This window comes from Papio anubis, chromosome 4, assembly GCF_008728515.1.
Source record: "Papio anubis isolate 15944 chromosome 4, Panubis1.0, whole genome shotgun sequence".
NCBI lineage: Eukaryota > Metazoa > Chordata > Mammalia > Primates > Cercopithecidae > Papio > Papio anubis.
Window position 1 is genome coordinate 55777686 of NC_044979.1, and position 21897 is coordinate 55799582.

General features: G+C 40.1%; 3 protein-coding genes across 14 annotated transcripts in view; 1 reads left to right on the forward strand and 2 right to left on the reverse strand.

Moving 5' to 3' along the window:
* LRRC17 (leucine rich repeat containing 17) overlaps positions 1-16160 on the reverse strand; it is a 33828-nt gene extending 17668 nt beyond the window's left edge. The window contains exon 1 of the mRNA XM_003896416.5: positions 14086-16160. The gene's annotated coding sequence lies outside the window, so the exon portion shown is untranslated. The remainder of the gene's footprint in view (positions 1-14085) is intronic.
* The window catches only part of FBXL13 (F-box and leucine rich repeat protein 13), a 276151-nt gene that overhangs the window by 153707 nt on the left and 100547 nt on the right, over positions 1-21897 (forward strand). For all 12 annotated transcript variants that reach the window (XR_004183440.1, XR_004183441.1, XM_017957017.3 and 9 more), the window contains 2 exons: positions 1520-1620; positions 14016-14145. Coding sequence is in view for 10 of the 12 variants with exons in the window: in XM_017957017.3 (XP_017812506.2) it covers positions 1520-1620; positions 14016-14145 (231 nt within the window). In the remaining 2 variants the exon portion in view is untranslated. The remainder of the gene's footprint in view (positions 1-1519; positions 1621-14015; positions 14146-21897) is intronic.
* FAM185A (family with sequence similarity 185 member A) overlaps positions 16902-21897 on the reverse strand; it is a 170057-nt gene continuing 165061 nt past the window's right edge. Inside the window, exon 9 of the mRNA XM_017957029.3 lies at positions 16902-16999. Within this exon, the coding sequence (XP_017812518.3) occupies positions 16922-16999 (78 nt within the window). The 3' untranslated portion in view covers positions 16902-16921. The remainder of the gene's footprint in view (positions 17000-21897) is intronic.

Sequence of the window (21897 nt, forward strand, 5' to 3'; positions counted from 1 at the left end):
AGATTTTCTTTGTATTAAAATACAGTGCCACACATTATGGTTATTCTCTCGATTCTTTTTGGAAAAAATTGTACTGTACACATTTTGTGTATCCACACCTATTCAAATCCTTCATTTTGGTGATGAGGCATCTAGAAAAAATGCTGACAGCTTGAATACTATAGTTAAGACTAGTGTTTATCAAAAGCTCTGCACTGGCCTCTCATGCAGCATGGGTGCATAGAACCTTTCCTATAGCAGAATCACATAGATTTACAGCTTTCAAATAGAATCTTGTGTTCTCTTTAAGGCATGGTTTGCTGCCCCTGTAAATCAACCAATTCCTATCTGAGTGTGATGGATGCTCTGACCTGCAGGATTTTATTATTTTAAAAATCCATGACTACTGGAAATAGTAATGAATGGAATGTTAATCCTCAATGATCCTGCTGAAAATAAACCTTTACTATCTTTAGTGGTGTTAGGAGTGGCCATATTTCTGATACAGAATTCTTCTCAGAACCACATCTTCTAGCCTAGTGATGATTTAAATCTCTTCCAGATAGATAGATGCAACAGTCTATTCTTTTCGGGACTGAGGTAGTGTCAAACATTGCATACACCACTAATACTTAAACTGGGTGCCCTGTTGATGTTCCTGGGGAGATTCATCAATCATTAAATAGAAACCTGTTGCTACTCATTGTATTTTCTATAGTGTTACCTGTACAAAAAGCAGCTTGTTGCAATCAATGCTTGAAATTCATTTGGTCTTGTAAATTTCATTGTAGGATCTGTGATTGAAACCTCTGTTTTTCTCTCTCTCTTATTTCATGGTCACAGTACTTACTCTCTTACTTCAGTTTTCAGCTTTCTGGGGGAAGGGTGCTTGAATCTTTGAGATCCTCCCCCACCCTAACCCCAACATTGAATCTCCTGCCCAACTGGTATGTAGCCTATATTTTATTTTAGCCGTCTCAAACTTACCATAAATCTGTTGAAAATCTGTTCAGCTATTTAAAATATTTAATTAACAGAACCACAGAAGCTTAATTACACACACACACATCTATGTCTAAATGTATATGTGTATAAATATGGACTGTTACTAAAGTTCCACTGTTGAGAGTGTTTACTATTCCTGTCTTTCAGAATAATTTTAATAAGTTTAAAATGGATGAGTTTTTAATTGCTTTCCTGCATAGGAAGAGTCAGAAGTGTTTGACACTTTGACATTTGAGCTCAAATTTCTTGTGACAGAGTTGAACTTGCATGGATTCACATTTTAATGAAGTGTCATTGTGATGGAATGAGACTTGATTTCCAAGGAAAGGGAAAAGGAGGGAGTAATGATGCTTTGAGCAAAAGCATTGGCTTCTATTTAATTTCATTTCAACCTAATAGCCGATAAAGAATATGAAGAAAGCAACTCTTGCATGTATTTTTTTCTGGAACAGGAAAAGGGATAATAGAAAGATAATAGGGAAATTGCAAAGCCTGATATAATTTGATAAGCGTCTCCCCTCTGTTTTTCATGCAGGATGAATCAATGAGACACATTTCTGAGGGCTGCCCGGGGGTCCTGTATCTCAATCTGTCTAACACAACTATCACCAACAGGACGATGCGACTCCTGCCGAGGTAATGTTGGTGTTATTTGTATGACACTGAAAATAATTATGCTCCCAAAGTCTCTGGCTTGCTCTAGCATTCTGCAAAGGCAGTGCTCCCTTTATCAACACCCCACCACTGTGGCACTGCTACTCTTATAAGGGGAGTGCTGCTTTCAAGTCCCTAAGCTAGTGCCTAAACTGGTCTGCCTTGACTAGCATTTTTGTCACTCTTACAGCAGTGTGCCCAGTAGCTTGAGTTACACCTTGCCTGTTTCTTTCTGGTCCCCCATCCTGGGCATTTGAGCTCTCTGACTCTTACATTCCAGTCTGGTGTCTGGGACCTTTTTTTTTTTTTGAGACAGAGTCTTGCTCTGTCGCCCAGGCTGGAGTGCAGTGGCATGATCTCAGCTCATGGCAACCTCCGCCTCCCGGGTTCAAGCAATTCTGCTGCCTCAGCCTCCCAAGTAGTTGGGATTACAGGTGCCCACCACCACGCCTGGCTCATTTTTGTATTTTTAGTAGAGGCGGGGTTTCTCCATGTTGGTCAGGCTGGTCTCAAACTCCTGACTTCAGGTGATCCACCCGCCTGGGCCTCCCAAAGTGCTGGAATTACAGGCGTGAGCCACCGCACCCAGCGGACCTCTTTATAATAGAATGCCAACATCCTGATTACCAAACTTTGAACACATTTGTCCCAGATCCCTGTTCCCATGCTCTGGCTACCTGTTGAGATTCCCACCACCTCCAAGGAGCTTGACACTGGTTGTTTTTTACTGTTTATGGAGTGTTGACAACGTTGGACATGAATATTGCTTCTCTTTTTTGGAGGAGAAGGGACAGAATAACTAAAAAGTTGACAGAATATTCAAATTCATCAAAAATTTTTCTTTTTAGTTTGTTTTCAAACAGGGTCTTACTCTGTCACCCAGGCTGCAGTGCAGTGGCACAATCATGGCTCACGGCAGCCTCAGTCTCCTGGGTTCAAACAATTCTCCAACCTCAGCTTCCTGAGTAGCTGGGACTACAGGAGCATGCCACCATGCCCATCTAGTTTTTGTATTTTTCTGTAGAGATGGGGTTTCACCATGTTGCCCAGGCTGGTCTCAAACTCCTGGGCTCAAGTGATCTGCCCACTTGGGCCTCCCAAAGTGCTGGCATGAGCCGCCATGCCTGGCCCAATTATTCTTTATTTTCATTATAATAAGGCCAGTCAGGAAGGGTATATGATCACACTAGGAGAGATTCAAATTTGACTTTGGGAAAACATTTCTTAAACTATTGTGAAAGAATGAACTATTTTTGAGAACATAGCTTTTTAAAGTTCCTTTGAAAAATAACAGTGATCAGACATTTAGAAAAGCTTACACAGAAAATTCTGGGTGATAATTTTCTTTATCTTCTGACTCTAACCATTTTCTGCAAATGTGCCAGCTTAAGGAGTGGCACCATATTTTCTATTTATCCCACTAATTAAGCTGCCACAGTTTTTTAGTCAAATCTATAAAGCTTTCCCTTTGAAATTTCTTCTGACGCTCTTAAACATAGAGAGTCTTCCACCTGTCAGGCATTTAATATACATTTGCTTATTTTTCTGTGTTCATGTATTTTTACTTAAATATATAATCAATCTGTAATTAATCTTGGTAGATGAATGAAGCGATGATCTAAATCAGGGGTCAGCAAACTACAACCCATGTGGCCCAAGGCCTAGTTTTTTGCAGTATATAAGCTAAGCATAGTTTTACTTTTTTTTTTTTTGAGACGGAGTTTTGCTCTTGTTGCCCAGGCTGGAGTGCAATGGCGCGATCTCAGCTCACCACAACATTTGCCTCCCGGGTTCAAGCGATTCTCCTGCCTCAGCCTCCCAAGTAGCTAGGATTACAGGCACGTGCCACCATACGCGGCTAATTTTGTATTTTTAGTAGAGAGGGGTTTCTCTATGTTGGTCAGGCTGGCCTGAAACTCCTGACCTCAGGTGATCCGCCCTCCTCAGCCTCCCAACGTGCTGGAATTACAGGCATGAGCCACTGCGCCCAGCCTAGTTTTACATTTTAAATGTTGTTAAATAAGTAACCAATTATTTCAGCATCATTTATTGAATAAAATTTTTATTAAGTGATGTGTGATTCTTTCTTACATATCTAAAATTCTTTCTATTTATTTATTCTTTTTGAGATGGAGTCTTGCTCTGTCGCCCAGACTGGAGTATAGTGGCACAATCTTGGTTCACTGCAACCTCTGCCTCCCAGGTTCAAAGAGATTCTCCTGCCTCAGCCTCCCGAGTAGCTGGGATTACAGGCGCCCACCACCATGGCTGGCTAATTTTTTTGTATTTTCAGTAGAGACGGGGTTTCACTATATTGGTCAGGCTGGTCTTGAACTCCTGACCTCATGATCCACCTACCTCAGCCTCCCAAAGTGCTGGGATTACAGGGATGAGCCACTGCGCCCAGCCCTAAAATTCTTATACAGGCAAGAAATACTTAAAACTCATTACTTTCTAATATTTTTCTGCATGTTACTTTACCTGTGTTCTTGTAGTTATTTATGTTCATTGTATCTCTACGGTGAAAATACTACAGAATGGAGTGCTACTGCACATTTCTTCCCAACTCCGTGTTTGGTGACCTCTCACTGATAGCTTGGAATTGGCCAATATGGAAGTATTCTATACCATGGAAAACATCAAACACTACAAATCGGGGCTTGATTTATTGTTCAGTTGATTGTTTAGACTTAAAGTGATAGAGAACACAATTAATGAAGCAAATTAAATTTAAAAGTAGGTCATGTCTGTAGCCACAACATTGTGAAATAGCACAAAATATTGAGGAAATATTCTCTCAATACTTGAAAACTATTCTTTGATTTAGCAAAGAAGGCACTCACATCATTAACAAGCAGATTTTGGACATACCTCTTTGACATATATCACTTGTGTCTTATTAATGTTAATAGCATAATTCATATTGGAACTGTAATCATTCTTCAAGTTCAACCATTGGTTGGCTGGCTACATTTGTAAGAGTTTCATTGACAAAAGTCAATGAAAACATTGTGTGAGAATTGATTGACTAAGTGGAATTAACAGTAAAGAATATTGTATATTTTATCATTTGTAAGTTGCATGCTACACATCCTTTATATATGCAAAATAGGAAAATATAAAATTTAATGCACATACATTTATATGCATACTTTTTTTGGAAAGCCAGTTGTTAGATACTTATCAGTAAACCAATAATTAAACTTGGAGCTAATTTATATTTTTGCATTTGCATGATTTGATTTCTCTCCTTTTAAAAGTAAAAAAAAAATACGGTCATGAAATGACTTCTAAATAAGAATTTGGGAAAAGTTTGTGTAATTTGATAAGTATTGTTTTAGCTTTCTAAATCAATTATTCTATATTTGCTTTCCTCTTTCACTCAGTAATGTTTATTTATTTATTTATTTATTTAAAAAAATTTTTTTTTTTTGAGACAGAGTCTTCCTCTATAGCCCAGGCTGGAATGCAGCAGCATGTCCTCAGCTCACTGCAACCTCTGCCTTGCGGGCTCAAGCAGGTCTCCTGCCTCAGCCTCCCAAGTAACTGGGATTACAGGCATGTGCCACCACACCCCGCTAATTTTTGAATTTTAGTAGAGACGAAGTTTCATCATGTTGGCCAGGCTGGTCTCAAACTCTTGACCTCAAGTGATCCACCCGCCTTGGCCTCCCAAAGTGCTGGAATTACAGGCGGGAGCCACCATGCCTGGCCTTCACCCAGTATTATTTAGAGCAAAATTTTTGGTTCTAAGTAGTTGAAGTTTCTTCAGTTGAGCTTCTGCTTTTAATTAGGCACTCTGGTCAAGAAATGTGGACTGAATTATTTCTACTTTTTGGAATTTATTGAGATTTCTTGGTATACTAGTTTATAATTAATTTCCAAAAGTCATCCATGGATACTTAAAACAGAGCTTCTTTTATTTTTTATTTTTATTTTTTTTGAGATGGAATCTTGCTCTGTCACCCAGGCTGGAGTGCAGTGGTACTATCTCAGTTCACTGTAGCCTCTGCCTCCTGGGTTCAAACGATTTTCCTGCCTCAGCCTCCCAAGTAGCTGGGACTACAGGCACGTACCACAACACCGGGCTAATTTTTGTATTTTTTAGTAGAGACAGGGTTTCATCGCATTGGCCAGGCTGGTCTCAAACTCCTGACCTCAGGTGATCCACCCACTTCAGCCTCCCAAAGTGCTGGGATTATAGGCAGGAGCCACTGTGCCTGGCCCAGAGTTTCTTATAGAGAACAAAATTTCTGGGTGTATATACATATAAATTCTTGATATGTTATTATAATAGTGATATATTAGTTGCCTATTATGATCAAGCTTCTCTTTATTTTGATGTTATTTTACAACTTTATTAACAAAGGTTAATAAGCATCATGTTTCATTACAGATTATAGCATTTATTCACATGAAGTGATATTCTTTATGCTGGTTGATGTTTCTTTGCCTTGAATTCATTTTGTTTTGTTTTGTTTTGAGACGGAGTCTCGCCCTGTCACCCAGGCTGGAGTGCAATGAAGTGATCTCAGCTTACTGCAACCTCTGCCTCTGGGTTCAAACGATTCTCCTGCCTCAGCCTCCTGAGTAGCTGGGATTACAGGTGCCTGCCACCACTCCAGGCTAATTTTTGTATTTTTAGTAGCAACAGGGTTTCACCATGTTGGCCAGGCCAGTCTTGAACTCCTGACCTCGTGATCTGCCCGCCTCAGCCTCCCAAAGTGCTGGGATTACAGGTGTGAGCCACCATGCCCGGCCTGAAGTTTTTAACTGCTATCAACATAGTTACCTTTGTTTTCTTTTGCTTGTTCTTTTTGTGGAATAACTACATTTCTCTGTATTTTTAACCTTTGTGATGCGGGATTTTAGGTTTATCTTTTATATGTAGCACGTAGCTAACTTCTATTTTTAAATTCATTCTCTTTGCCTTTTTAAGACAGCAGTTTAAAAGATCAATGTTTATTGTCAAAATTGAGTGTATGGGCCATGCGTGGTGGTTTGCTCTAACCCCAGCAGTTTGGGAGGCTGAAGTGGGCAGACTGCTGGAGCCCAGGAGTTTGAGACCAGCCTGGGAAACATGGTAAAACCCCATCTCTACAAAAAAATACAAACATTAGTGGGGTATGGTGGCATTCACCTGTAGTCGCAGCTACTCAGGAGGCTGAGGTGGGAGGATCACTTGAACATGGAGGTTGAGGCTGCAGTGAGTCGTGATTATGCTGTGACAGAGTAAGACCCTATCTCAAGAAAAAAAAATTGAGTGTATGGTTTTATTTTTATCATCTTGTTTTATGTTTTGATTTTTATGTTACTGCACTGTACACAGTGTTTCTGTCTTTTGCTCTGTGAACTATGTTTACTTGTATATCTGAAGGTATTCAAAAGGTACATTCACATTCTGTTGTGTGTTCTAATTGGCGGCTATTGGCATATTTTTAAAAACATACTTTAACAGGTATTTATCTAATTACCAAAGTCAAGATGAAACAATAACTTTTGACTCCTCCTGTGTTACACAATGATCTAATACATTTCAATTGTCCCTCTACTTCTCCCTTGAACTTGACACTCCTTCACACCTACTCCCCCGTATGAACACACATGTTATTTGTGGTTTTTGCTAATCATTTAACTTTCTTTTTAATATTGAATTGTAGTGTTTGCACTCAATATTGTAATTATATTTATAATGAGTATGTAGTCTTAACTCTAGGCCATGCATTGATGGTCTTTTTTCTCACAACTTACTTATTCTTTAGCCTTGATTTTGATTTATCTGATGATAACTGGAAATATAATTTTAAAAATCTTTCTACAGTAAAGATGCATGAGAGTCAGATATTTTAGCCATTGATCTCTGAAAATGACTATTATCTTGGAGGATGAACAGAAACTTCTCTTCATGTATAGTTCTTGAATCATGTTCTGTATTTTATCTTTAAAACCCTAATGTTTTAGATATTGGTCAATAAACTTTGATATTTCAGTTTATAGAAATTCTGAAGCTAGGATGTTTTTTGTTCCTTTGTTGGTAACCTTTGTTGGTAACCTATTTTTTCCTGCTAAGATGCTTGCAAGACTTTCCTTTTCTCTGAGAAACTGAGGACATTCCCAACCTTAATTGTGTTCCTTCAATTAATTTTTCCTGGTACATTTTAAACCTTTTGAACACTAAAACGTATTTTTTCTCAGCTAGGGAAGGCATTTTTCTTCTTAATGCTTCTATCCATTTGTTCAGAGTTTATCATAAGAATCTCCTTTTATTTTTAGATCCGATTTTATTCCTTTGCTTCAAAGTTGTCTCTCATCATTTTTATCTCTATATGCCTTTCCATTAGCATCGTGTCTTCTCTATAGCAGTAATTCTGGAAATATATTTTAGGAACAGCGGCATTCTTGTAAATGCTTAACAACTGGCTGGTGGCAAGGGTGAGTAGAATCAAAAATTCCTAGTGTTTACTGATTTCTGTGGTGTAAATAATTCCACCATGGCTGATTTTAAGCTATCAACACAATGTCACTAAATGTGGAGTTGGGAAAAGATGCTAACAATTGACTCCCATGAGCTGGCGCAAGCTGACTCCAGTGACCCTGAGGTTTCTCTAACACTGTTTCAGGAATTCCTTAAGGTCCTCCAGTCCTGTAACATTGAATACCACTCAGTACTCTTTAGGCATTCTGTACTGTGATATGTAAGTATGTGTATATATGTGTGTATATATATGAATATATGTACATGTATGTATGTGCATAAACATAGAAAAAGAGTATTATACAATCCATAAATCATAGATGAAAATCTGAACTTACAAAGTAGATGATTTGGGAGCCTTTATTTTGTTTCATTTTGTTTATAGACAGGGCCTTGTTCTTTCACTCAGGCTATAATATAGTATGATGATAGCTCACTGCAGCCTCAAACTTCTGGGCACAACCAGCTAAATTTTAAAAAATTTGTGTAGAGACAAGATCTCACTGTGTTCCCCAGGCTGGTCTCAAACTCATGGCCTCAAGCAGTACTCTTGCCTCAGCTTCCCAAAGTGCTGGAGTTATAGGCATGACCCACTCTGCCTGACCCGGGGTGTGTTTATATCATATTACAAATTATTTTTAACTTAAAACATACTTATTTTCAATCATACATTGAAATAGCTTTTTTTCCTCCTTAGATTTGAAGGTAATATGACAGCTATGCATATATTTTTAGGGACATTCATTTTACAAATGAAGTTATACCTTTAGTAGGCAATAGATAGAAAAGTAGGACCCAAAATAAGAATTTTGTTTGGCTTTTCCTTCTAGTTCTTGCCATTGAGAGAATATTCAGAATAGATACTACTTGATACTGATTTTTTTGTCATGTAAAAAAGTATACTAACTTATCTACGATAAAAATATATTTCATAATGATTCTGTTTTTGCTCTGTTTTCCATTGTTTCAAATATGCTTGGATACGCAAAAATGTTCTTGAAACTGCAAATAACCAGAGAAATGTTGGTTGTTTCTGCTGTCATTCTCTCTTCATTGCCTTTAGTATTTCTTTCCAAAAAAAGTACTTGCCAAAAGAAAAATGTAATTTGTTTGTCCTTGGCAACAGTGATTTGCCAGCTTTTTGAATATTTTTTTCTCACTTCTTTGGGGACTTGCTCAGTTCTCTAAAGTTGAAAATGAGGGCTGCCTAAAGCTCATGCCCATTCCAGGAAATTTGTTGCCTCTAAATGTTTCCAGAATTAAACACTTTCTATTTATTCCTAGTGTCACAACCTAGGTGGCACTCTCAGCACCTCATCTGGCACAGTATCCTGGTGGTGCTGCCTCTGGTCTCTTCTCCCTTCAATCTGCTGTGTCTCATGCTACAAGAAGTGTCATCCTGGAACAATCTTCTTATCATGTCTTTGACATGCTTAAGGTCTAGGTTCATCCCTCACTCTCTATTAACATTGTCCAATCAAACTTCTCTGCCTAGGTTTCCCAAGAGAAGCCCTTAACTCCAGTCATCTGATTGCTGCATGCTTCACATTCTCTATAGCTGCAGTGCCTTTCTCCTTCTCGTGGCTAATCCACAGCCTTCACACCTTAAGTCTCGCCATCTACCAGAAATCCACAGTGATTTTTCCTTTGCCTGAATTCTAATAACAACATTCATTCACTTGTTCATCATGTATTAATCAACTCGTATGTGCAAGGTGTTCTGGGCATACAGTACTGAGAAAAGCTATTATGATCTCTGCTCTTTGAGTCTTAAATGCTATAGTGGAGTAGTATTCAATTGTTTTTTACATAGATGAACTGATCTTTCAGTTGGTTTGGAAATTTCTTATTGTCAGGGACTGTCATGATCTATAGTCTCACCAGTGCCCATCAAAGTGGGGCAGACAGAGTAAGCTGTTGTCTTGACTGGACAACTTCAAGGTCTACCCTGTAAATAGAAGGCCAGATCACTCCATTTAGGTTTTCTGCAGAATTCTATTACTTGAAATGCCTCTGTGAAACCAAAGAACCCAACACTCAACTCAAAAGAATCCACATGCAAATTCCCTCTTTTACAGACTAGGCCTTGTCTTGGTGATTTTTTTAGAGAAATTTTTATTTAAATACATAATTTTCCATTCATCTTAGTAGTAAGTCCTTCAGGTGTTAGAAATTTAACACAAATGACTTCAATTCTTTAATGGAAAAAAGCCAAAAGAAAGGAGAAAAAAACATTTGTAGTTTCTATAATAATTGTAATTTCTCTAAAGATTATAGTAATAGCAGAAAAATAAATAAATCACAAAGAGAGAACTCACAGCCCCCAATAAGAAACAGTTATCAAATAATTAGAAAAAGATAAAAACAAGCTGTAAACATTGCCTCAAAGCAGAATTAGAATTACCAAGTGTTCTGTGGGCTGGGAAAATGATGAATCAGATCTTACTCATGCAGGGGACACGCGTCTTTGCCAAAATTCAGAATAAAGAGTATCAGTATTGACAAAATTTGCCACCTGTGATTTTGCTGTCAACTGACACTTTTCCCGTCCCTAGCAGCTTTAAGTCTTCAGAACTGTAAATCCCTAGAAAGGCCTACAGGGCCACTCAAGATTCCTGAGCTTTGTCTTCAAACTGATGGTTCCCATGAGGTTCCACTGTGAAAAGAGCTATCCAGGGACTTTCAGTCCAGGAGTCACTTAGTCTAATGAACAGCCTCTTTTATCTAAACCAGAGGTTCTTAGCTGGGGAGCAGTGGATTCCCCCAAGAGGATCAGGGATAGAATTCAGGAACTCCATGAATTTTAATGGGGGATATAAAAAAACTCATCTCGGCTAGGCACAGTGGCTCACGTCTGTAATCCCAGCACTTTGGGAGGCTGAGGTGGGCGGATCACCTGAGGTCAGGAGTTTGAGACCAGTCTGGCCAACATGGTGAAACCCTGTCTCTAATAAAAATACAAAAAAAAATTAGCTAGGCATGGTGGCGGGTACCTGTAATCCCAGCTACTTGGGAGGCTGAGGCAGGAGAATCACTGAGTCTGGGAGGTGGAGGTTGCAGTGAGCCAAGATCACGCCATTGCACTCCAGCCTGGGTAACAGAGTGAGACTCCATCTCAAAAAAAAAAAAAAAAAAAAATAGAAGAAACTCATCTCTACTTTCATTAAGCTGTAATTGAAATGTAGGTAAAAACTACAGAAGTGTTAGCAGTCTCTGGGACATTTTTATTCATATAAATCAAAAATATATTCTTACCACATTTCAGTTGTTATAAATATTTCAAAATATCACTGATACTTCACAATCACAGCAGTTACTAGAACTGCCACAAAATCTTATTTAATATGTTAATAAAGAAGCACATATATTACTATTCCACTCATTTTTTAATTTGATAATTATATATTTCAATATAATTGACTGTTTTTGTAATCTTATATATTTTATTTTATGCATTTAAAAACATTAAGCCAAGAAAGGGGTCTAGAGACCTCAGCTGACTGCCAAAAGCCAAAGGTGTCTGTGACATTAAAAGTTAAGAACTCCTAGCTCAATTCTCGTTTTTGATATTTGTTGACTGATCACATGGATTTAAAGAAATTGAATATAGGTGTAGATCGGCATATAGATTCAATGTGAAATCCCTCAAACTCTTGGAATTATTGTGTGCACCACTCTTGGAGGTAAGTATCCATTTCATTAAATGGAAGAATAATACAAACTCCATAAAAATAGTTAATGTGTTACTGTCATTTCACATAGTAGTAGCAATAATATTACATATAGTTTTAAATCTTCTACTATGTCCCTGCCGATTTTGATTGTTAAAATCACCCTGAAGATAATACGGTTATTTCTGTGTTCTCATTTAATCATCACACCTTTAAAGGGAACAAGCAGATCAGATTACATCCATGTTCCAGATGAGAAAACTGAGGTTCAGGAAAGCTGGAGGCCCCACAGTTGATCAGCGTAAAAAAAAAAAAAAAAAAAAAAAAGATAGTGTTTTAATCTCCACTTAACAAATGAGAAAACAATCTCTGAGAGGTTAGGGAGGTTGCAGTTAAGTTTCAGGGCTTGGATTTACATTTGGCTGGATTCAGAAACCTTGTGTATTTTGCATTGTGTCATGCTGCCTGCCTCACAACTCCTTTCTACAGATTATGGAGCTGAAGGATTGCTAGAAATGACACCCTGGTGCGCCTCTCCCTACCCCAAGAAAATTGTACTCAGTTGAATAACAGGGTGTACTCAAGGGAGAGGAAGATAACACATTTCTAAAACTTTAGCACAGCTCAGTCCACTCCACAGCCCCAAGAGAGGAGGCGTGTCTTTGGGATATTAGCACTACTTTCTCCTTCAGGCCCTGCCCACCTAGTCACTGGTGAATTCGAAACCTTCCCCCTCGCTCTGTCGAATCTCACGTACACAGCCATTCCCAGATCGGGACTTGTGTTCTGAATCAAGTAATTTGCTATGGAATGCAAATCATTATATCGTATAGATGTGCTTTCCAAAATCTGATTAATGGTCAGTGCTTGTATATCTTAGTTCCCATTTATGGGAAGGTAAACTTTATTCACCTGTGTGATTTTGAGAGGCAGAGAAGCATTTTCTCCTCACTTTTCATTCTTTTTGCTTTGTAATTTGCTATTAAGCTGTTGCAGATCACAAACTAAGAGCATGATTGCTAATTCTATTAGAAGACCAGGCAGTAGTGGGAGTCCTTGACCTCTTAAAAAGTACCAGGCTTTCCAGGCACGGTGGCTTACGCCTGTAATCCTAGCACTTTGGGAGGCCGAGGTGGGTGGATCACCTGAGGTCAGGAGTTCGAGGCCAGCCTGGTCAACATGGCGAAACCCCGTCTCTACTAAAAATACAAAAATTAGCCAGACATGTTGGCACGCACCTGTAATCACAGCTACTTGGGAGGCTGAGGCAGGAGAATCGCTTGAACCAGGGGGTTGGGGAAAGCAGGGAGGAGGTTGCAGTGAGCCGAGATCTCACCATTGCACTCCAGCCTGGGCAACAAGAGTGAAACTCCGTCTCAAAAAAAAAAAAAAAAGTGCCAGGCTTCGGAGGGCTTGGAAAATTGTCCACAGAGTGTCCTCAAACTGCGAGCCCTCACATGGTAGTACAGGCTCATCCTAACTACCCTCCTTTTTTCTGGAAGCTCTCATTTTGGTCATTGTGGTAATACCATATTTAATCTATTTCAACTCCAGCGAGATTTATAGTCTCTGATGTTGCTTTTAACTCTTCTCATGTGTTGCCCACTTATTTGCAAACTGGTCTTCTTAATCCATGCTTAAACTCTGCATATCAATTAGTCTTTCTTTAACTATAATAATGAAACTGTTACAAAATCATGCATATTTAAACCTATTTTTAAAAATCATTTGCTTATCAGATCTATTTTAAGAGCATGGTTATATTCAATTTTGCCTTCTGTCCCAAATCCTCACTCTCCTGTAACAGTCTCCATTTAAATGTTTACCAAGGATTTGTCCTTCTATATATTTTGCACATTATTTTGGTACTCCAGAGATAAAACCTAAAAGCAACAATAAACTCTGCAAATTTGGTTTCACTTCCAAACAATGTGGTTGCCTCCCCCACCTCACACACACCAAAAAAGCTTTATCCCAGTCAACTTTCTTAAAAATCTAGGCAAAGATTATTGCATTATTAGTACTTTCACTTGAAATGTATTACAATTATGTGTTACTGTAGTCTCCTTTAATTAACAAGTAGAGAGTTAACAGTAAAGTTAAACGTTGAACATCTGCAAGAAGAAGAGTTGAATTTACAGTTTTCTTTGTCATAGTGGCTTAAGAAAGATTTGAGAGAACAACTGAAGTATAATACTTTCCTTGCTCTCTTTCTTGCCTTGCCTTTTCAGGCACTTCCACAACTTACAGAATCTTAGTTTGGCTTATTGCAGAGGGTTCACAGATAAAGGCTTACAGTACCTGAACTTGGGGAATGGATGCCACAAGCTCATCTATCTGGACCTCTCCGGCTGCACCCAGGTTTGTCTTTTAGTCTTCTCTTTGCTGCGGTGTGTGAGGAAGTTCTCCAGAGAACGGGCTGCATTCAGCCCTCACGTTATACTAATGCTGTGCACGGACTGCAGCACACTTTTCAGAGGTTTTAAATTACATGGCCCCAGCTGCTGAAATTTTCCCCAGGATCGCTACTATAGGCTCTTGGCTTCCTTCCACTGGAGTGTCACACAGACAAACAGGCAGAGCTCATTGGATGAGGAAACGGACCACTCTTATGGAGACAGTCTGAGCACAATTCTAAAGCAGAATCCAAGTCCTGAAAACTCTGGAGTTGCTTCCAAGACACAAACAAAGGAGAGTGTTTTGAGGGAGAATTTTGCACGGGATTCCTGAAAAGTCAATTAACTCCCACATGGGTTTTTTTTTGGGGGGGGGAGTAAAATGCTGCAAGTGATAAATAGGAAAAGAAAATACAACAAAAACTTGTAATTTTAAAAATTGCATTACACCCTTGGGCTGAATAACATGAAGATGTGAGATCTGTGTGGGAAAATATTTTAAGTTTGAGGGAACAGGACTTGGAAAGTTGGGCAGAAAATTGGGTAAAGTTGCGGAGGATAGGGCATGGCACTTTGGAAGTAGCTACTGCCTCATTGATAGTTTCTTCTGCTTTAATTTCAATAGATTTAAGCCATAATTCTTTTAACTTATTTTCTTCTGCTTTTCTGTGTATTTTATTAATTTGGTGTCATAGTATGTTCATTATTCTCTGAGAATAATATAATAGCACAGGTGAAAACTGACTGAAATACTGATAGTTATCATTTCTTGGGTCATTACCGTATGCCAGGCATTGTGTTAAGTGCTATACACAGATCAGATTTACTCCTGATACAGTGCTGTGTGGTATGTATTTACTATGCTTATTTACAAATGAAGCGACCAAGGCTCAGGGTGGTTGAGTAAGTTGTCCAAGTTTGCACAGCTGATGAAAGCACATGGTACTAATACAGTTTTAAGCTATATTGGGGCAGGCAGAGTCCCCTGGGAGAGCAGGAAATACAAGGGCAGCACAGGTCTCCCCCCAAGGATTCTTGAATGGATAGAATTCTTACCTAGTCACCACCACTGACATCTTGTGGTATCCTGATGCACTGGGTGGTCTGGAGGGAGTGGGGGGCAAGGAGGGGAGGATTCTAAGTTAGGGCTGTAAACATCTAACATTCATATTTGTTTAAAACTAATCTGCTGATGTGTAGCTTTTTAAACATCAACATCTACCATAACTTTATGACTGAGATGGCACTGACGTTCTCCTCAGCATGACTGAATTTTAGACTGGCTTCTTACTGACTCTAGGCCCTGACTTCTGGTTTTCTTGTTTCTTAGAACATTTGTTTTAGAAAACTTGGAATTATAAGTTCTTTCTCTGCTTCCTTTGAGATTTCTTTTTAATAAAAGCTTCTTGACAATTTTACAACTCAGGAAAGTCTTCCTCAAGGACCTGGGATCTATCCCTTTGACATATAATCATCAAAGAGGATATCTCTCAGTTCCTGTGGGTGGGTAGAAGCCTAACTTTGATGGGCACCAATTAGCAAATGCCGATGGCCTAATCCCAGAGAATAATATTTGCAAACTCAGGAACAACTTAATGTGCTTGACATATCCCACTGATAAGCCTCCCCCTTAAATATAAATCCTTCAGTACTTTTCTAACTTGCCCTTGTGCTTAAACCCTCCTCATGGTATGACTTACCTCCTTGTTCTTCTCAGTCTCTCAATTACCATGAGGCAATTATTGTAGTAACAATGCACAAATATACACACAAGTGTCCTAAGGATAAATATTCTCAGACACAGTAAAGTTTAAATGAGAGGCTTCAAATCTATGACCTACTGCCCAGATATGCATACAAAACACACATAATTGGAGGAGGTGGAGCAAGATGGTGGAACAGAAGGCTCCACCCATTGTTCCCCACCCAAGGACACCAAGTTAACAACTATCTACAGGAAAAAAACACCTTCATAACGTTTTAGGCTGGGCACGGTGGCTCATGCCTGTAGTCCTGGCATTTTGGGAGGCTGAGGTGGAAGGATCACTTAAGGCCAGGAGTTCAAGACCAGCCTGGGCAACACAGTGGGACCCATGTCTCTACCAGAAATGCAAAAACTTGGCCAGGCATGGTGGTGTATGCCTGTGGTTCCAGCTGCCTGGGAGGCTGAGGTGGGAGGATTGACTGAGCTTGGGAGGTTGAGGCTGCAGTGAGCTGTGATCCCACCACTGCGTTCCAGCCTGGGAGACAGAGTGAGACCTTGCCTCAAATAATTAAGTAAATGTGTTAATGCTTTTGTCTTGCACACCTGTATTTTGTTAGGAGTGTTGGCTGTCACCCTTATGGGTGAAAAAAGGTATCGTACCTTTCCGCCCCATGGCACTAACAGGACAGAGACCTCAGGTGTCTAATAGCTGCTTGGTGGTGGTAAGGGGCAAGGGGAGCAGTGCATGGGGATTCACGTGGTGTCTAAGAAGGTGCAATCCAGCAGAGCACAGGCTATGTACAGTTGAGAGCCCATGACAAACTGGAAAGCAGAGATTGGAGCCCGAGCCACCCTGAAGCACACACCACGCTGAGAGCTTTTCCTGGGCATCACATACAGCACTCCATGTGAATAAAGACCCCCCCTCCCCACAATGCACAAAGAAAAAAAAAAAAGAAAAAGAAAAAACACCTTCATAAGAACCAAAAATCAGATGAGCACTCGTTGTACCTGGTTTTAACTTCATATGGCTGAGTCACTGAAGAGATAGAAACAGTAATCCTGAATTGCCAGTGCCACCCCTCCAGCATGGTGCAGAGAGCCTCTCCGGGCGCTGGGGAAGGGAAAATACAGCAATTGTGAGGCATTGAACTCAGTGCTGTCCTGTTGGATCAGAGAGGAAAACTGGACCAAACTCAGCTGATGCCCACCCACGGAGGGAGCATTTAACCCAGGCCTAGACACGGGAATTGCCAGTCCCAGCAGTCAGAACTTGAGTTCTGCAAACCTCACCACGGAGTGCTACAGTGCGCTATGCCTCCGGGTAAACTTGAAAGGCAGTCTAGGCCATAGGGACTGTAACTCTTAGGCAAATCCTAGTGCTCAACTAGGCCCAGAGACAGTGGACTGAGGGATACATGACATACTGAGACACCAACTGCAGCAGCCAAGGGAGTACTGGCATCACCCCTCAACCAGCCCCAAGCCTCACAGTTCATCGCTCCAAAAGAGACCCCTTCCTTTCCCTTGAGGAGAGGAGAGGAGAGGAGAGGAGAGGAGACGGAAGAGTGGGGAGGACTTTCTCTTGCATTTTGGATACCAGCTCAGCCATGGCAGGATAGGGCACAAGTCAGAGTCATAAGGCCCTCATTCTGGGTTCTAGCTCCCAAGTGACATTTCTAGACACACCCTGGGCCAGAAGGGAACCTGCTGCCTTGAAGGAAGGGACCCAGTCCTGGCAGCATTCATCACCTGCTAACTGAAGAGCCCTTGGGCCCTGAATAATTAGCAGCAATACCCAGCTACTACATTGAGGATCTTGGGTGAGCCTCTATGACTTGCAGGCTTCAGGTGAGACTCAGCTTATTACCAGCTAGGGTAGCTATGGGGCAAAACTCCTTCTGCTTAAAAGCAGTGGGGACATTTTCTTGCACCTTAGATACCAGCACGGCCACAGGAGGGTGGAGCACCAAGGCAGGTTCTTGGGGTCCCCGATTCCAGGACTTGACTCTTGTATGACAATTCTGGACCTGCCCTGGGCCAGAGGAGAGCCCGCTGCCCTGAAGGATGAGTCCCAGGCAAGGCAGCATTCACCACAAGCTGACTTAAGAGCCTTTGGGCCATAAGAGAACATTATTGGTAGCCTGGCAATACTCTTCATGGCCTGGGGTGGTGGTGGCTACAGGGTAAGGCTCCTCTGCCTTTGGAAAGGGGAGGAAGAGTGGGAAGGACTGCATCCTATAGTTTGTATGCCAGCTCAGCTGCAGTGCAGTAGAACACCAAGTAGACTTCTAAGGTTTTTGACTCTAGTCCCTGATTCCCAGAGGGCACCTAAGGACTCACCTGGGGTCTGGGGGACCTCACCACCCTGAAGAGAAGGACATAGGCCTGGCTGGCCTTGCCATCTGCTGATTGTAGAGCCCCAGGGCCTTGAGCAAACAATGGCAGTAGCCAGGAAGTGGTTACAGCAGGCCTTGGGCAAGACCCAGTGCTGTGATAGCTTCAGGTCTGACACAGTGCAGTCATAGTGGTGGAGGCCACAGGGGTGCTTGTTTCACTCTACCACCAGCTTTGGGTGGCTCAGAACAGAGAGAGAGACTCTGTTTGGGAAACAGAAGGGAAGAGAACAAGAGCCTCTGCCTGGTAATCCAGAGAATTCTTCCAGATCTTGTCTCAGACCATCAAGGTGGTACCTTGACAAGTGTGCAAGAACCACAGCATTACTGGCTTGGGGTGCCCCCTAAAGCAGGTACAGCTTAGATTACAACACTCAAGTCCTTTCAAATATCTGGAAAGCCTTCCCAAGAAGGATGGCTACAAATAAGCCCAGGCAGTGAAGACTACAGTAAATACCTAACTCTTCAATGCCCAGACGCCGAAGAACACTGGCATCAATACCATCCAGGAAAACATGACCTTACCAAATGAACTAAATAAGGCACCAAATGGCAATCCTGGAGAAACAGAGATATGTAATCTTTCAGACAGAGAATTCAAAATAGCTATGTTGAGAAAACTCAAATGAATTCAAGATAACACAGAGAAGAAATTCAGAATTCTATCAGATAAATTTAACAAAGAGATTGAAATAATTAAAAAGAAATTCTGGAGCTGAAAAATGCAATTGGTGTATTGAATAATGCATCAGAATCCTTCAATAGCAGAATTGATCAAACAGAAGGAAGAATTAGTGAGCTTAAAGACTATTTGAAAATATGCAGTCAGAGGAGACAAAAGAAAAAAGAATGAATCTTTATAGCAGCATGATTTATAATCTTTTGGGTATATACCCAGTAATGGGATGACTGGGTCAAATGGTATTTCTAGTTCCAGATCCTTGAGGAATTGCCACACTGTCTTTCACAACGGTTGAACTAGTTTACAGTCCCACCAACAGTATAAAAGTGTTCCTATTTCTCCACATCCTCTCCAGCACCTGTTGTTTCCTGACTTTTTAATGATTGCCATTCTAACTAGTGTGAGATGGTATCTCATTGTGGTTTTGATTTGCATTTATCTGATGGCCAGTGATAATGAGCATTTTTTCATGTGTCTGTTGGCTGCATAAATGTCTTGTTTATTGCAGCACTATTTACAATAGCAAAGACTTGGAACCAACCCAAATGTCCATCAATGACAGACTGGATTAAGAAAACGTGGCACATATACACCATGGAATACTATGCAGCCATAAAAAAGGATGAGTTCATGTCCTTTGTAGGGACATGGATGAAGCTGGAAACCATCATTCTCAGCAAACTATCTCAAGGACAGAAAATCAAACACCACATGTTCTCCCTCATAGGTGGGAACTGAACAATGAGAACACTTGGACTCAGGGTGGGGAACATCACACACCAGGGCCTGTCATGGGGTTGGGGGAGGGGGGAGGGATAGCATTAGGAGATAAACCTAATGTGAATGACGAGTTAACGGGTGCAGCACACCAACATGGCACATGTATACATATGTAACAAACCTGCACATTGTGCACATGTACCCTAGAACTTAAAGTATAATAATAATAATTTAAAAAAAGAATGAAAAACAAGGAAGAACACCTACAGGATCTAGAAAATAGCTTCAAAATGGCAAATCTAAGAATTATTGGCCTTAAGGAGGAGGTAGACAAAGAGATAGAGGTAGAAAGTTTATTCAAAGGGAAATAACACAGCCTGGCCAACATAGTGAAATGCTGTCTCTACTAAAAATATAAAAATTAGCCAGATGTGGTGGTGGGTGCCTGTAATCCCAGCTACTCGGGAGGCAAAGGCAAGAGAATTGCTTGAACCCAGGAGGTGGAGGTTGCAGTGAGCCAAGGTTGTGCCACTGCACTCCAGGCTGGGCAACAGAGTGAGACTCCGCCTCAAAAAACAAGCAAACAAACAAAAACCAATGAGATAATACCAGAGAACCTCCAGAAACCTAGAGAAAGGTATCAATATCAAAGTACAAGAAGGTTACAGAAATCAACTATATCTAACCCAAAGAAGACTACTTCAAGGCATTTAATAATGAAGCTCCCAAAGGTTAAGGACAAAGAAAGGATCCTAAAGGCACCAAGAGAAAAGAAACAAATAATGTACAATGGAGCTCCAATACATTTGGCAGCAAACTTTTCAGTGTAAACCTTACATGCCAGAAGAGAATGGCGTGACATATTTAAAATGCTGAAGGAAAAAACTTTTACCCTAGAATAGTATATCTAGTAAAAATATCCTTCAAACATGAAGGAGAAATAAAGACTTCCCCAGACAAAAGCTGAGGGACTTCATCAACTGTCCTGTCCTACAAGAAATGCTAAAGAGAGTACTTCAATCAGAAAGAAAAGCAAGGAATAAATAACCACCTGAAGTTGCAAAACTCACCAGTAATAGTAAGTACACAGAAAAGCACAGAATTGTATTGTAACACTATAACTGTGGTGTGTAAACTACTCTTATCCTAAGTAGGAAGACTAAATGATTAACCAATTAAAAATAACTACAACAACTTTTCAAGACATAATCAGTACCATGAGATATAAATAGAAACATCAAAAAGTTAAAAAGTGGGGCAGGGGGACAAAGTTAAAGCATAGTGATATGGTTTGGCTGTGTCCCGGCCCAAATCTCATCTTGAATTCCCATGTGTTGTGGGAGGTAATTGAATCATGGGGGCAGGTCTTTCCCATGCTGTTCTCATGATAATGAGTAAGTCTCACAAGATCTGATGGTTGGATCAGGGGCTTCCGCTTTTGCATCTTTCTGATTTTTTTCTTGCTGTAAGAAGTGCCTTTTGCCTCCCGCTATGATTCTGAGGCCTCCCCAGCCATTTGGAACTGTAAGTCCAATTAAATCTCTTTTTCTTCCCAGTTTCAAGTATGTCTTTATCAGCAGTGTGAAAACGGACTAATACACATATAATTTTTATTAGTTTTGGTATGTTTATTTGTTTGTTTATGCAAACAGTGTTAAGTTGTTATCAGGTTAAAACAATGGGTTTATAGGCTAGTATTTGCAAGCCTTATGGTAACCTCAAGCTAAAAATCATACAGTAGATACACAAAAAAGTAAAAAGCAAGAAATTAAATAATATCACCAGAGAAAATTGCCTTCAGTTGAAGAAGACACAAAGGAGAGAAAGAAGAAAAAGACCACAAAACAACCAGAAGACAGATAACAATATAGCAGGAATAAGTAAGTCCTTACTTATCAATAATAATATTGAATGTAAATGAACTAAACTCTCCAGTGAAAAGATATAGATTGGCTGAATGGATGAAAAAACAAGATACATTGATCTCTTGCCTACAAGAAAGAAACTTCATCTATAAAGGCATACATGGACTGAAAATAAAAGAATAGAAAAAGATATTCCATGCCAATGAAAACCAAAAAAGAATGGGAGTCAGTATACTTATATCAGACAAAATAGGTTTTAAGACCAAAACTATAAGAAGAGACAAAGAAGGTCACTATGTAATGATAAAGGAGCCAATTCAGCAAGAAGATATAACAATTTTAAATATAT